General features: G+C 39.3%; 1 protein-coding gene across 1 annotated transcript in view; it reads right to left on the reverse strand.

Moving 5' to 3' along the window:
• Positions 1–215: 215 nt before the first annotated feature.
• The window catches only part of GNAI1 (G protein subunit alpha i1), a 107377-nt gene continuing 90281 nt past the window's right edge, over positions 216–17311 (reverse strand). Inside the window, exons 6-8 of the mRNA XM_015095247.4 lie at positions 12667–12796; positions 11461–11614; positions 216–2318 (exon numbers count right to left, since the gene is read on the reverse strand). Coding sequence (XP_014950733.1) covers positions 2128–2318; positions 11461–11614; positions 12667–12796 — 475 coding nt within the window. The 3' untranslated portion in view covers positions 216–2127. The remainder of the gene's footprint in view (positions 2319–11460; positions 11615–12666; positions 12797–17311) is intronic.

Consider the following 17311-nt stretch of genomic DNA (forward strand, 5'->3'; position numbering starts at 1 on the left):
GAGAACTGGTTGACGGGGAAGATGATGATGAATTTGGTTTGGGCGTACTGAGTTGGAGCAGGAAATTCCAAATGTGGCACCACATCTTGTGAGAAAATTTAGGGCAGGAAAAACTCAAGCTTTGGGAACAGATGAAATTGCAAACACAAAGGTAAAGAAGAAATGAACTATAGACTGATAAGTGCTAATACAAAAACATGTATTTAGCCAAGAGGTTTGTAAAATTTTAAAAATTCGAATTTATTAGATTTTATTAGTAACACAATTACACAGAATAAAGTTCAGGAATTCATCAATGGTGGTCACCAATATGTGCTTCTTTGTGGCTTTTTAAACTGTTATTTCTCATGATTCAAATCGATTCACAGGACAGTTGAATTTCACACATAGCTTCATAAGATGAATACAACAGGTCTTCCATCCATAAAATTAATGAAAACATATCTTTCATGAAAGGCACATAAAGAATCTAAACTAACACATTTATTTAAAGAATTTTGATAACTTTGAATTTCTTTACATTACAAAAAAGAAAAATCCCCAAATGAAACAGATGTAAATGTAGTTTCTGGTTACACACACACAAACACACACACGGCAACAAATAGACCTCAACAAAATGATAACACACAGCTAAATTTAGAAACTACTTACCCACAAAGCTTATTGAAACACTACATAAATGTTTTTAAGACGAGTAAAAAAAGAGAAGTAGGGTATGGAATGCTGTTCACTTTGCTGAAAACAAGGTCATAGAGAGATACTGTGAATAATTAAAACAGTGACTATCAAAAGTTTAATATCTAGCGAAAATGTAATACTTACTTGAGAATACATACAATTGCTGACTTAATTAAATACGATTACTCATTTTCCTAAGTGTAATTGCCCATTTCATTCTCAGAGATAATAGCACAGTTTAAAGAAATAATACAAACTCAAGCAAGTGGAGGAAATTTGAATAATCTCAGGGAAAAAAGTAATTTTAATATAATGTGATAATTAAATTTGAAACTAGTTACTTACATATGTGAATTTAAAGCTTGCATGTTATCAGCAGCAGAATCTTCAGAGGTCTTTCCTGTTACCTTCTGAACAAGGAGCGGTCATGTATGGTACGTACAAAGGATTTCCCAAAGGAAATACACAAATGAATGTCTCAAAATTCATTATGCTGACTTATTTTTTACCCACAAAAATGCTCTTGCACCCACCTAAACTGAGTTATAAATAAAAATGTAGTTATTTGAAGTTTATAAAAATTAACTTGGCATCACCTTTAAGGCAATGCATGAATACCATCCAAATATTAAAATTCAAAGTGAAAACAAACCAACTGAATAAAAATTAACTGTTTATAAGTCTATACGTATATCCTCAGAAACCTGCAATTTTACAGTTTTTAAACCAAATCTAACGTAGAACCAGATTAGCATGCACCCTTCAAAGAAAAACTGAAACGCGTACAATGTTTAACTGATCCAAAGGCAGGTATAGTCATCTTCAAGAACATTTCAAAAAAACACATAAATTTAAAGAACGAATCATGTTATTAAAATAGTCTGTGCAGTGTTTGTACAAATAACATTTATGATTACAAGTATACTACATATAATCAAGACAAGAGCTGCAATGTGTCCTAATATTAATCATCGTACTCAAAAATTTATAGGACAGGAACATAAATAAAGCTGTTTAGAACTGGCAAACATGACAATAGTCTGTCATTCAGTACAAAGTACTTAATATTTCTGTTATTTCCAAAGCCATCACGCTAAAATTATAAGTTGCCACTTACTAAATACCTAAAAGTAATGTGGAAAACTAAAGTCATAAATACATGTATACATACATTTGCATATTTACACGTATGTAGAAGTCTATCAGTACACTAGAGCCCAGCTTTAACACTGCCCTTAGTTTCACACTGCAGGACCACCTCTCACATTTAAGAAAGGTCCTTCCATTACTTTCAGTTTAAAAAAACAAATAGAACAGCTTTGGTCAGGTCCCAGATGCACTTGCCATATACTACATTCTGTGTTGCTGCAAGACTCTAGTCTAGAGAGATCCACATGTAAGTACTCATTTGGTTTGAAAATGCATTTTACCATTTACTGCCAAAACTCAGAAGAGACCACAATCTTTTAGATTGTTTTTTATGATGACATCTGTTACGGCATCAAAGACAAACTGCACGTTCTTGGTATCTGTGGCACATGTGAAGTGGGTGTATATTTCCTTTGTGTCCTTTCTCTTATTGAGGTCTTCAAACTGACACTGAATATATGCAGCTGCCTCTTCATATGTGTTTGAGCCTGAGAAGGGAAATGGAAAGAAACGTAAGCAACATGGACCTTAAACTACAGAAATAGGTTTCACAGGTATAAAATATGTAGATTCCATCATAATTGTCTTTGCCATTTGAGAATAAGATAAACTTTAAGTGAAAAATACTCACTGTTAATCACCCTTTAATGACTATAAGTTACCCTTAAAGAAAAAAAAAACAAACAAAAACCAAAAGCATGGTATTCCATGTACCCCATGATCTTTGTTCCTGCCTCAATCTCCAAGTGTCAGAGCCTCTTTTTGCTTTTACCCCTTACACTCTACATCCTAACATGGAAACAACTTACACAAATGTCTGCTGTGGCTTCCTATAACACTTCTAGCCTATAGTGGCTGATCAAGAAATGCTGACTGAGTACTGACTGGTACATTTTTATTCAAAGTGTTGTGTTAGTTGCTCAGTCTTGTCCAACTCCTTGTGACTCCATGGACTGTAGCCTGCCAGGCTCCTCTCTATTCATGGAATTCTCCAGGCAAAAATACTGGAGTGGGTTGCCATTTCCTTCTCTAGGGGATTTTCCCATCCCAGGGATCGAACCGAGGTTTCCCACATTGCAGGCGGATTCTTTACTGTCTGAGCCACAAAGGAAGCCATTTTTATTCAACTTCCTATATATATTCAATACATTAACTAGCATTTATCTCTCAGTTTTTTATTCAAAAACTGTATAGTGGTCTACAATGTGGTATATGGCTATGAGGTTACAAAAAAGTGAATGACAGAATGACCGCCACTTTCATCAGATGACCGAAGACTGTCACGTCCACTGGCCTTGTTCACAGTGATGCCTTTGTTCATGTGACTTCACATTCCAGGATGTCTGGCTCTAGGTGAGTGACCACACCATCGTGATTGTCTGGGTCATGAAGATCTTTTTTGTATAGTTCTTTTGTGTACTTTTGCCATCCCTTCTTAATATCTTCTGCTTCTGTTAGGTCCATACCACTTCTGTCCTTTATAGAAATGAGCACACTGCGCTACAGAAATGGCTGTGCGGCGCTGGAGTGGCGAGAGGCTGTGAGGATATCCCACGACCAAGGGCAAAGTAGAAGACCCAGCAAGATGGTAGGAGGAGTGAGTTCGCATTTAGAATTAAACCCCATTCCTACCGGAGATGCTAAGAGGGCTCAAACCGTGTGGACACCAGGACCCAAGGACCCCACAGAGACTGAGACGGAACTGTGTCTGAGCATCTCCTGTGGAGGTACCGTCAGCAGTGGACTGTCACAGGGGCAGGGGCTCTGGGTGCAGCAGACTTGGGTTGGCATAAGCCCTCCTGGAGAGGTCACCAATAACCGCACCATAGAGCTGCCAGAACTTACACAGGACTGGGAGACAGACTCTTGGGAGGGCACAAACAGAACCTTGTGCACCAGCACCCAGGAGAAAGGAGCAGTGACCCCACAGGAGACTGGCCCAGGCTTGCCTGCGAGTGTCCAGGAATCTCCAGCAGAGGCGTGGGTCGGCAGTGGCCTGCTGCAGAGTTGGGGACACTGACTGCAGCAGTGCATGCATGGGACCTTTTAAAGGAGGTTGTCATTATCTTCACTGCCTCCACCATAGTTTGGCCCCAGGTAAATAGCAGGGAGGGAACACAGTACCAGGCATCAATAGAAAATTGGATTAAAGATTTACTGAGCATGGCCCCGCCCATCAGAACAAGACCCAGTTTCCCCCTCAGTCAGTCTCTCCCATCATGAAGCTTCCATAAGCCTCTTATCCATCTCCATCAGAGAACAGACAGACTGAAAACCACAATCACAGAAAATTAACCACTCTAATCAAATGGACCAGAGCCTTGTCTAACTCAATGAAACTATGAACCATGCCGTGTAGGGCCACCCAAGACAAACAGGTCATGGTGGAGAGGTCTGACAGAATGTGGTCCACTGGAGAAGGGAATGGCAAACCACTTCAGTATTCTTGCCTTGAGAACCCCATGAACAGTATGAAAAGGCAGAAAGATAGGACACTGAAAGATGAACTCCCCAGGTCGGTAGGTGCCCAATATGCTACTGGAGATCAGCGGAGAAATAACTCCAGAAAGAATGAAGACAACAGAGTCAAAGCAAAAACAACACTCAGTTGTACTTTGGCTGGTGATGTAAGCAAGATTAATGCTGTAAAGAGCAATACTGCATAGGAACGTGGAATGTCAGGTCCATGAATCAAGGCAAACTGGAAGTGGTCAAACAGGAAATGGCACAACTAAACGTCAACATTTTAGGAATCAGTGAACTAAAATGGACTGTAATGGGTGAATTTAACTCAGATGACCACTATATCTACTACTGTGGGCAAGAATCCCTTAGAAGAAATGGAGTAGCCATCATAGTTAACAAAAGAGTCCGAAATGCAGTACTTGGATGCAATCTCAAAATGACAGAATGATCTCTGTTCGTTTCCAAGGCAAACCGTTCAATATCACAGTAATGCAATATGCCCCGACCAGTAATGCTGAAGAAGCTGAACAGTTCTATGAAGATCTACAAGACCTTTTGGAACTAACACCCAAAGATGTCCTTTTCATTATAGGGGACTGGAATGCAAAAGTAGGAAGTCAAGAAACACCTGGAGTAACAGGCAAATTTGGCCTTAGAATGCGGAATGAAGCAGGGCAAAGACTAATAGAGTTTTGCCAAGAAAATGCACTGGTCATAGCAAACACCCTCTTCCAACAACACAAGAGAAGACTGTACTCATGGACATCACCAGATGGTCAACACCGAAATCAGACTGATTATATTCTTTGCAGCCAAAGATAGAGAAACTCTATACAGTCAGCAAAAACAAGACCAGGAGCTAACTGTGGTTCAGATCATGAATTCCTTATTGCCACATTCAGACTTAAACTGAAGAAAGTAGGGAAACCACTAGAACATTCAGGTATGACCTAAATCAAATCCCTTACGATTATACAGTGAATGTGAGAGAGAGATTTAAGGGACTAGATCTGATAGAGTGCCTGATTAAGTATGGACAGAGGTTCGTGATAATGTACAGGAGTCAGTGATCAAAACCACCCCCATGAAAAGCAAATGCAAAAAAGAAAAATGGCTGTCTGAGAAGGCCTTACAAATAGCTGTGAAAAGAAGAGAAGCGAAAAGCAAAGGAGAAAAGGAAAGATATACCATTTGAATGCAGAGTTCCAAAGAACAGCAAGGAGATAAGAAAGCCCTCCTCAGTGATCAGTGCAAAGAAACAGAGGAAAACAACAGGATGGGAAAGACTAGAGATCTCTTCAAGAAAATTAGAGATACCAAGGGACTATTTCATGCAAAGATGGGCTCAATAAAGGACATTTTGAATGTTAACCCCTAGGCAGATAAATGGTTTGCAAATATTTTCTCCCATTCCTTTGGCTGCAGTTTTATTTTGTTGATGATATCCTTTGCCATGCAGAAGCTTTTTAGTTTGATGTAGTCCCACTTGTCTATTTTTGCTTTTGGTGTCAAACCTAAAAGTTTACAGTCAAGACTGATGTCCAGCTTACTGCCCATGTTTTCTTGTAGGAGTTCTATCATTTCTTACACTCAGATCTTTATTTGGGTTTATTTTTGTGGATGGTAGAGAGAGCAGTCCAGTTTCATTCTTAGCATGTGGCTGTCCAGTTTTCCTAACATTTATTAAAGAGACTGCTGTTTCCCCATTGTGTATTCTTGAGTCCTCTGTCATAAATCACTTGATCATGTATGCATGGTTTACTTCTGGGCTCTCTATTCTGTTCCTCAGTTCTGTTTTCAATGCCAGCACCACACTTGTTTTGATTACTCTAGCTGTTGGAAACCAGGGAGCATGGTGCTTCCACCTTTGTTGTTCCTTTTAAAGACTGCTTTAGTTTTTGGAATCTTTTATGACTTAAAATTATTAGGATTATTTATTCTTCCTGTGAAAACTGCAATTAGAATTTTGATATGGATTACACTGAGTCTTTTAAGACAACTGTAGGTAGCATGGACCGTTCTAACAGTATTCTTCTAATCGGGCATGGAATACCAGACCACCTGACCTACCTCATGAGAAATCTGTATGCAGGTCAGGAAGCAACAGTTAGAACTGGACATGAAACAACAGACTGGTTCCAAATAGGAAAAGGACTAAGTCAAGGCTGTATATTGTCACCCTGCTTATTGAAGTTATATGCAGAGTACATCATGAGAAACGCTGGGCTGGAAGAAGCACAAGCTGGAATCAAGATTGCTGGGAGAAATAACAATAACCTCAGATGTGCAGATGACACCACCCTTATGGCAGAAAGTAAAGAAGAACTAAAGAGCCTCTTGATGAAAGTGAAAGAGGAGAGTGAAAAAGTTGGCTTAAAGTTCAACATTCAAAAAACAAAGATTATGGCATCCAGTCCCATCACTTCATGGCAAATAGATGGGAGAAACAGTGGAAACAGTGCCTGACTTTATTTTGGGGGGCTCCAAAATCACTGCAGATGGTGACTGCAGCCATGAAATTGAAAGACGCTTAATCCTTGGAAGGAAAGTTATGACCAACCTAGACAGCATGTTAAAAAGCAGAGACATTACTTTGTCAACAAAGGTCCAGCTAGTCAAGGCTATGGTTTTCCAGTAGTCATGTATGGATGTGAGAGTTGGATTGTAAAGAAAACTGAGCACTGAAGTATTGTTGCTTTTGAACTGTGGTGTTGGAGAAGACTCTTGAGAGTCCCTTGGACTGCAAGGAGATCCAAACAGTCCATCCTAAAGGAGACCAGTCCTGGGTGTTCATTGGAAGGACTGATGTTGAAGCTGAAGCTCCAATACCTTGGCCACCTGATGTTAAGAGCTGACTCACTGGAAAAGGCCCTGATATAACTGGGAGAGATTGAAGGCAGGAGGAGAAGGGGATGACATGGTTGGATGGCATCACTCAATGGAGGTGAGTCTGAGCAGAGTCCGGGAGTTGGTGATGGACAAGGAGGCCTGGTGTGCTGTGGTACATGGGGTCGCGAAGAGTCGGACATGACTGAGCGACTGAACTAAATTTTCTTGTGACATATTTGCCTGGTTTAGGTGACAGGTTAACGCTGGCCTGGTAAAATAAGTGATGGAAGAGGTAGAGAAGAATTACTAGCAGTGCTTCTCAGAGTGTTTGGCAGAATTCACCAGTAAGGCCATCAGGTTATGAACTTTTGTTTACTGGGAGGTTTTTGATTACTGATTGAACTCTTTACTAATCAGTCTATTCAGATTTTCTATTTCTTAATGATTCAAACTTGGTTGATTGTTTCTAGGAAATTTTCTCTAGGTTGTCAAAATAAGTTTACGTTTTATCTCAAGTCAATAGCAGATAGCCATATACTCTACAAATTAAATTTTAGTTTATTAAATCATAATCAGGTTGGTACACTGAAATATAAAGGAATAAATAATGTCCTGTTGACTCACAGAAGCTAATGCAACCTCTAATTTAAAAATATGTTTTGAGAAAACAGCTTGCCCTGTGTGCATTCCTCAATCTGCTGCATATATTCCAGGTAACTAGTTACATTACTTAATCTCCAGAACTACAAGATACATGAATGAACTAGTAAGTACAGTATTAAACCTGATTTTAAGTTTTGGTAAAGAATGACTGACTGAGGGAAGGAGTGGTGGAAGATGACATTAGTTTCTAACGTAATAGAACTGTCCTGACTAAAGGTTTATTACAGATGATATAGCCTGGCTCAAGACTGGAGAATGGGAGGCTGGTGATACAATTCAAAAGGAGATAAAGGTGATTTGGAAAAAAAAAAATAGCGTGAGTTCAATTTGAGTCTCAGGTGCTAAAAAACACAGATATGCTCAGCAAGCAGTTGGAAATGCAAGCCTGAGTCTCCACAGAGAAATTAGAGTTGACAACAGAATGTATCATGCTGAGAATAAATATGCCTATGAAAGAATAGAATGCTGGAAGATTATAAGACTGCAGACAGAATTTGGTGAAATGCCAACATACAGATAAAAAGAGAAGACAGGAGCAGAGGGAGGTAGGAGATAAACCAAGTGAGGAGCTTGCAGGCTACATGTCATCTATAGCAAACAGTATAGAACAGGAAGGAATTAAGAATTGAAGGTGCATCAGAGAATCTGAATCAGGTGAATCAAGAATTCTATAATACTCTTTGCTAAAAGAATCTTAGATCAGTGATTATTACTAACTTTAAAAAAATGTATACCTGGCCTGGCCAAAAAAAAAGAGCTCACAAGTATGTTCTTGGTGGCTCTAAAATCTCTGCAGGTATGTAATATTTGAGGAGTGATTTGGGTTCTCTGGGACTTTCCCTGGTAGCTAAGACAGTAAAGAATCTGCCTGTGATGCAGAAGACCTGGTTCATCCTCTGGGTCAGGAAGCTGTCCAGTATTCTTGTCTGGAGAATCCCATGCACAGAGAAGCCTGGTGGGCTATAGTCCATGGGATCGCGAAAGAGACACAGCTGAGTGACTAACACTTGTACTTTTTTACTTGGGTCCTCTGACAAAAGGGCTACTTTACCATGTTGTTGTTTAGTCCGTAAGTTGTGTCTGACTCTCCCAACCCCATGGACTGTATTCTGCCAGCTCCTCTGTCCATGGGATTTCCCAGGCGAGAATACTGGAGTGGGTTGCCACTTTTTTCTCCAGGTGATCTTCCCAACCCAGGGATCAAACCCACATCTCCTGGATTTGCACGCAGATTCTTTACTGCTGAGCCAGCAGAAAAGCCTTTACTTCACTACAGAAAATGAATATGACTTTAAAGTAAAGGCAAAACTGAACTGCCTTGATTCTAGGTATCTTCAATCTTGGAATCAGAACTATTAATAATTCTATCCCCAATAAAGCACTAAAAATATTTGAGTAAGGTGACTTAGGATACTAAGACTTTCAAAAATTAAACTAAAAACAAGTTAACTCTGTGAAATTAGTTTGAATTGAGGTATAACTCTGTGGGCTTTCCTTGTGGCTTAGCTGGTAAAGAATTCACCTGCAATGTGGGAATACTGGGGTTCAATCCCTGGGTTGGGAAGATTCCCTGGAGAAGGGAAAGGCTACCCTGCCTCTTGAGAAATCTGTATGCAGGTCAGGAAGCAACAGTTAGAACTGGACATGGAACAACAGACAGGTTCCAAATAGGAAAAGGACTAAGCCAAGGCTGTATATTGTCACCCTGCTTATTTAACTTATATGCAGAGTACATCATGAGAAACACTGGGCTGGAAAAAGCACAAGCTGGAATCAAGATTGCCAGGAGAAATATCAATAACCTCAGATATGCAGATGACAATACCCTTATGGTAGAAAGTGAAGAACTAAAGAGCCTCTTGATCAAAGTGAAAAAGGAGAGTAAAAAGTTGGCTTAAAGCTCTACATTCAGAAAACTAAGATCATTGCATTTGGTCCCATCACTTCATGGCAAATACATGGGGAAACAGTGGCTGACTTTATTTTTTTTTGGCTCCAAAATCACTGCAGATGGTGACTGCAACCATGAAATTAAAAGACACTTACTCACTGGAAGAAAAGCTATGACCAACCTACACAGCATATTAAAAAGCAGAGACATTACTTTGCCAACAAAGGTCCATCTAGTCAAGGCTGTGGTTTTTCCAGTACTCGTGTATGGATGTGAAAGTTGGACTCTAAAGAAAGCTGAGTGCCGAAGAATTGATGCTTTTGAACTGTGGTGTCGGAGAAGACTCTTGAGAGTCCCCTGGACTACAAGAAGATCCAACTAAGTCCATCCTAAAGGAAATCAGTCCTGAATATGCACTGGAAGGACTGATGTTGAAGCTGAAGCTCCCATACTTTGGCCACCTGATGCAAAGAACTGACTCATTTGAAAAGACCCTAATGGTGGTTGGATGCCTTCACCGACTCAATGGACATGAGTTTGAGTAAAATCCAGGAGTTGGTGATGGACAGGGAGGCTTGGCATGCTGCAGTCCATGGGTGCAGAGTCGGACGTGACTAAGCGACTGAACTGAACTGATACCTCTGTGATTTACAAAGAGGGCTGTAGTAAAGGGCAGTAGGGTCACACTGACTGAAGAACCCTCTGCTTTGCCTCCAGTGAGAATGTAATTAAATGTATTCTGACTGTTCATGTTCTGGACGCAGCAGGTGCAGCAGACTTGGATCTGGTTTGGGACTCTCTTGCTTCATTCCTCCCAGTGCTCTCACCTGTGTTAGTGGGATATAAAGGCATCCATAGCACACAGTTGTTTTAACACTGCCCATGGAAAGGCAGTAAATATTTGTATCATTTACTCAATACAAAACTAAAATTTTGTTTATAAGAAAAAAATTCTTAAAATAGGATGGAGCAAGGGTTGTTTTTTTCTATCACGTTCGACTCTTTGTGGAGGGGACCTGGGGAGCGAGGGGTGGAATATCTGTGTTCCTTGTGCCCACTTCCAGTAGAAGCCAGGGAAGTGTTCCAAAGAACTAAAGCAGTGTTCTTGCCTAACTTTTGATTTCACAGATGGAGTACTGAGACAGGGAAATTAACTGCCTCATTCAAGATCAAAGAGCAAATTATGGGGAAGCCAGGACTGCAACTCAGCTTTCCTCTTCTCAAAGCAGACCATTTTCCACAGCAGTAAAATTGAAGTAGCTTTAAGGTCTCATTACCAAAGGCTGGATTTCTTGTGAACCCTTCCCCCACTCCCCTGAGCAGTTAGCTACCTCAGACTCCTTTCTCATCTTTCCCCCCTTACAATTACTGCTCATTTTCCTCTGTAGCCACATGCCGCACTGTTGTTGTATTATCTGTTTCCTTAGGAGTATCTCTGTCTTAGAGATTAGCCAGTGAACAGAGACACGCCTTATTTATTGTGCATCACACAATACCTAAGATCTGTTAACTGCATGAACAAATCAGTATCTTACGTTTGCAAAGACTCAGGGTCACCATAGAAAATTATCTAACAGCTTTTCCATAAAACGAATGTTATTTTTAATCCTCCACACCTCAAGGAGCTAGCCCAAGCAAGCTGGCCTTGAATGCAGTTTGCTAAATAATTTTGCTTAGAGGTTAAGAACTACGAAGCCAAGAGATTCAAATCAACAACTGAAATCTTGGCTTAGGGGAACTTTCACTTAGAAATCTACGAGTTGACAGAGAAAGTAAAATACCTGCATATTCTGGATAGCATATAGTGAGAGGGCTCTTCTTGATTTTTTCTTCAAAGAGATCCTTCTTGTTCAGAAAAAGTATAATAGATGTATCTGTAAACCATTTGTTGTTACATATGCTGTCGAATAACTTCATGCTTTCATGCATTCGGTTCTGTAATAGAAAACAGCCTGTGTCATAAGGGCAAAGATTCTGAGAAATATTACTTTTAAAAAATAATGAGTGTCTGGTAAAAAAAGTGTGGCAGTACAATAGAGCTTAGTCAGCCGAAAAATAGATAACCTATCACAAAAATGCACTTCTACCATTTAAGAACAAGCACACGTGACGATTTTAGGCGAGACGAATATCTGCATCTCTCATCACGCTTTTGCATCCATCCAGCACTCGCTGAGTGCCCGCGGTGTGTCACTGTACTGCAGGAGCTTGTGATCTAGAAATGGCAAGTGCAGACATCTCGGAGGAGACCTCATCATTACAGAGTGAACTGAAGTTTCCATTAAAAGGTAAGTAGAGGTTTTTAAAGATTAATAAACTGAAAAAGCTGAATACAATTAGACCAATACCCTATATAATAGTGTATGAAGGAAGGAAACCTCCAATTCTTGTTTCCTGCCCTTCTGGTATTTGTGGTTTCAAAAAGGGCACTGATATATTATAGTGCACCAGAAGGACAGAAATGAATGCTGTATGTTACACCTACTGAACGGTAACTGTATATACCTTATCTTAAAAAAAAAAAAAAGAAACATTTATAGCTCTTATATTTAAAAATATTTCCCCCAGATTAATGGTACATTGAAACACATGTGCCAATTACATGACAGCCGCGAAGTATAATATAGTATAATACAGCCCAGGGATTACTAAGCTGGAAGAAGAAAGAAATATAAGCCTTGGACTATAATGGCGCTAACTTTATTTTTATTCAGTATGTAGATACCAGATCTCAGAAATGCCTAGTTAAGCATCGAGAGTTGAACTCTTTGCCTTCTCCTTTTTATGAGGATCCATCATAAAAAGTATGCTTCTTTGCATACTAAGAGGGAAATGTACTAAATAGAAAAGTTAGAGAAAAGTGCCTGAACTTTCACATTATTCAGGCATTAGCAAGAATTTCTCAAGACGTTTTCTTAGAAAAATTCTTGGCAACAACTCCAACTCTTCCTATTCCATGTTCAATCTTTAAAAGAGGTTCTACTTGCCATTTCTTCATCTTCAGCTAGAACCAGGTCGTAGTCACTCAGCGCCACACAGAAGATGATGGCGGTCACTCCTTCAAAGCAATGAATCCATTTCTTCCGCTCAGATCTCTGTCCTCCCACATCAAACATTCTGTAAGAGGAGAAATGAGTTTGACATCACCCTGAATGCTCAGACACACCAAGGAATTCTATGAAAAAAACAACAAAAAAGCTCTAAATCGCATGGAGAATGTGGGATGGAAGGTAAGGAGAAAAGGACTTTAAGGGAGAAAAAGTCTACTAGAAGGGAAGGTCTCTCACAATAAAACACAAAAAATCCCAAAATACCTTAAAAAAAAAAAACCACACACCTAAATTCATTAACATGAGACCACATTAGAACAAGAACATTACACATAGTTCAGCCCCTTCATTTGTGTGTTTTAAACAGAGAAGTCACAGGAAACATCTAGAGAATGCAGAGATAATAGAATATATTCAATTCACCAGACTCACAGAACATTAGAGGCAGAGAACATGGTCCCCTTGTCCAACTACAAAATGTTTTTTCTCTGAAGCAATATAGCAGGACTTAAATGTAAAGGAGAAACCATTAGAGGTAAGAAAGGTGTCGTATTTAAATAGGGGCAAACAGGCTGCCTAAATCAAAAAATAAAACCAAGGTACAGAAAAAAAGAGATGAGATAAATGGGTGGCCTACTGAATAGTGTGAATACTAGGAGTTTTTAAATGATATGCAGTAGGAGACCATTCTATTCTAAGTTGCTATACAAGGCAGTAACACAAACAATATAAAGATAATGATGTTTTCTGCTTTCTCCTCTAAGAGTATAAGTTAAGCAAAAGTTGAAATTCACATAAATTGTTATGTAATCTAGAAATAGCCGCTTACATAATAGAAACACTATGCAAACTGGTACATTTTAAAAGACTCCATTTATCTAGATACTGCACTAATTAAAATAGTCCCTATTTAATTCTCAGGCAAAACGAATTTTCCCAGTAGAGTAGGATTGGCCTATAAACCAAATCCAAGTGCATCAGATTTGTACTCAATATAAAAGTAACAATACTAGTTAGTTTTATCATCATTTAAGTGGTATTCTATTAGTCTACCTGGTAAATTGTTCATTAAGTTTAAGTATGCTATATAACAAAATGATTCTACCACACACTAAATTAAAATGGGTAAGATGCAAAAAGGACAGCTGGTAATGAAGATCAAACAAAAAAAAATTAAAATGATTACCCATCTGTTAAACTGCCAAGGAACACAATTTGAAGACTACATTACAAAAAAAATAATATATTTTAGCTAACTTCTCTGATCATATGTCATATACCACTCCATGTAAAATAACAACAGAACCCTCCCTCTCCCACATTTTCCCTCTGTTGATGGTTGGTTTATGTATCAATTTGGCTAGCCTAGCATATGCAGTTACTTAATCAAGCACTAATTTGGGTGCTGCTGTGAAGGTATTTTATTGTTATGCTTAGTATCTACAATCAGTTGATTTTCACTAAAGGAGTTTATCCTTGATAATGTGGGCAGACCTCATCTATTGAGTTGAAAGGCCTTAAGGGCAAAAGCTGAAGTTTCATAGAAGAAAAAAATTCTGCCTCAATACTGCAAAATTAATATCTACCTAAGCCTGCTGTCCTGCACTGCAAACCAACACCCACTGTCAGGTAAGCCAGGTTCTTGATAGCAAGGAGAGATAAGAAAGCCTTCCTCAGCCATCAATGCAAAGAAATAGAGGAAAACAATAGAATGGGAAACACTAGAGATCTCTTCAAGAAAATTAGAGATACCAAGGGAACATTTCATGCAAAGATGAGCTCAATAAAGGACAGAAATGGTAGGGACCTAAGAGAAGCAGAAGATATTAAGAGGAGGTGGCAAGAACACACAGAAGAACTGTACAAAAAGATCTTCACGACCCAGATAATCATGATGGTGGGATCACTCATCTAGAGCCAGACATCCTGGAATGTGAAGTCAAGTGGGCCTTAGGAAGCATCACTATGAACAAAGCTAGTAGAGGTGATGGAATTCCAGTTGAGCTATTTCTATCCTGAAAGATGATGCTGTGAAAGTGCTGCACTCAATATACCAGCAAATATGGAAAACTCAGCAGTGGCCACAGGACTGGAGAAGGTCAGTTTTCAGTCCAATCCCAAAGAAAGGCAATGCCAAAGAATGCTCAAACTACCACGCAATTGCACTCATCTCACATGCTAGTAAAGTAATGCTCAAAATTCTCCAAGCTAGGCTTCAGCAATACATGAACCGTGAACTTCCTGATGTTCAAGCTGGGCTTAGAAAAGGCAGAGGAACCAGAGATCAAATTGCCAACATCTGCTGGATCATGGAAAAAGTAGTAGAGTTCCAGAAAAACATCTATTTCTGCTTTATTGACTATGCCAAAGCCTTTGACTGTGTGGATCACAATAAACTGTGGAACATTCTGAAAGAGATGGGAATACAGACCACCTGACCTGCCTCTTGAGAAATCTGTATGCAGGTCAGGAAGCAACAGTTAGAACTGGACATGGAATAGACTGGTTCCAATAGGAAAAGGACTAAGTCAAGGCTGTATATTGTCACCCTGCTTATTTAACTTCTATGCAGAGTACATCATGAGAAATGCTGGGCTGGAAGAAGCACAAGCTGGAATCAAGATTGCCGGGAGAAATATCAATCACCTCAGATATGCAGATGACACCACCCTTATGGCAGAAAGTGAAGAAGAACTAAAGAGCTTCTTGATGAAAGTGAAAAGGAGAGTGAAAAAGTTGGCTTAAAGCTCAACATTCAGAAAATTAAGATCATGGCATCCAGTCCCATCACTTCATGGCAGATAGATGGGGAAACAGTGGCTGACTATTTTTCTGGGCTCCAAAATCACTGCAGATGGTGAGTGCAGCCATGAAATTAAAAGACGCTTACTCCTTAGAAGGAAAGTTATGACTAACCTAGACAACATATTAAAAAGCAGAGACATTACTTTGCCAAAAAAGGTCCATCTAGTCAAGGCTATGGTTCTTCCAGTGGTTATGTACGGATGTGAGAGTTGGACTGTGAAGAAAGCTGAGTGTCGAAGAATTGATGCTTTTGAACTATGGTGTTGGAGAAGACTCTTGAGAGTCCCTTGGACTGCAAGGAGATCCAAACAGTCCATCCTAAAGGAGACCAGTCCTGGGTGTTCACTGGAAGGACTGATGTTGAAGCTGAAGCTCCAATACTTTGGCCAACTGATGCGAAGAGCTGACTCATTGGAAAAGACCCTGATGCTGGGAAAGATTGAGGGTGGAAGCAGAAGGGGATAACAGAGGATGAGATGGTTGGATGGCATCACTGACTCAATGGACATGGGTTTGGGTGGACTCTGGGAGTTGGTGATGGACAGGGAGGCCTGGCGTGCTGCGGTTCATGGGGTTGCAAAGAGTCAGACATGGCTGAGCTGAACTAAACTGAACAGGCTGTTTCATCGAGAACCCTAAGTGACACATGTTTAGTACCCAGATTTGGGTAATGCAGTAAATCAAATACTCCTGTGGATGTGGCTTTGGATGTGGGCAGTAGAGAAAGGTTGGAAGAATTTTGAACAATTTGATAGAAAAAGTCCAAAATACCTTGAAATATGGTTGGTTAGAAATACAGATATTAAAAGTGATTTTGATGAGAATTAGATTTTTTTTTTTAGCCTTCAGGAAGTGCATAATCCTGCTAACAAACTAATTTCTCGCTTCAAGTACTATCACAGAATAAATTTCTGTTGTTTTATGCCACAAATTTGTGGTAATTTGTTACAGAAGCTTTAGGGAGCTAGCTAGTATATGCCATCTTGCTGTTCTCATCATAGCAGTTACCACCCTCTGAATACTAAATATGTATTTCATTTCCTCTCATCCCACAACCCTACAATGATGTAAAGACAAAGACTTTGTTTTGGCCTCCACTGGACGAACAAATGTAATGCATAAGTATTTCTTGAATGAAACAATGAACTGTGTCTACAGAGTATTTTAAAACACTTTTAAGCAGTAATAGACTAGTGCTTACCAATGCTATTTTTCACAAAACTAGAGCTAAAAAACTTTAAAATTTATATGGAAACACAAAAGATCCCAAATAGCCAAAGTAATCTTGAGAAAGAAAAATGAGGCTGGAGGAGTCAGACTCCCTGACTTCAGACTATACTACAAAGCTTCAGTATTCAAAATACCATGATAGCATGATACTGGGACAAGAACGGAAATACAGATCAAGGGACTAGGTCAGAAAGCCCAGCAATAAACTCACACACCTACAGTCAGTTAATCTAAGATAAGGGAGGCAAGAAAATACAATGGAGAAAGTGGTGCTGGGAAAACTGGACAGCTACATGTAAAAAGAGTGAAATTAGAGCATTCTCTAATATTATATATGGATCAATAACAGACTAATTTTAACATGTTAAAGATATAGACCTTCCAGTTATGCTCTGGGAATGTTAAATATAAAAGAGCTTTAAGTTGATAAGTAGTATGAATACAGAAACAATCTCTTCAATTTAATTTATGAATGAAAGAGGGTCATTCATTATTGATCATAAGTGAACCTATGGACTATAGCCTGTCAAGCTTCTCTGTCCATGGG

This window comes from Ovis aries, chromosome 4 (assembly GCF_016772045.2).
Source record: "Ovis aries strain OAR_USU_Benz2616 breed Rambouillet chromosome 4, ARS-UI_Ramb_v3.0, whole genome shotgun sequence".
NCBI classification, from domain to species: domain Eukaryota; kingdom Metazoa; phylum Chordata; class Mammalia; order Artiodactyla; family Bovidae; genus Ovis; species Ovis aries.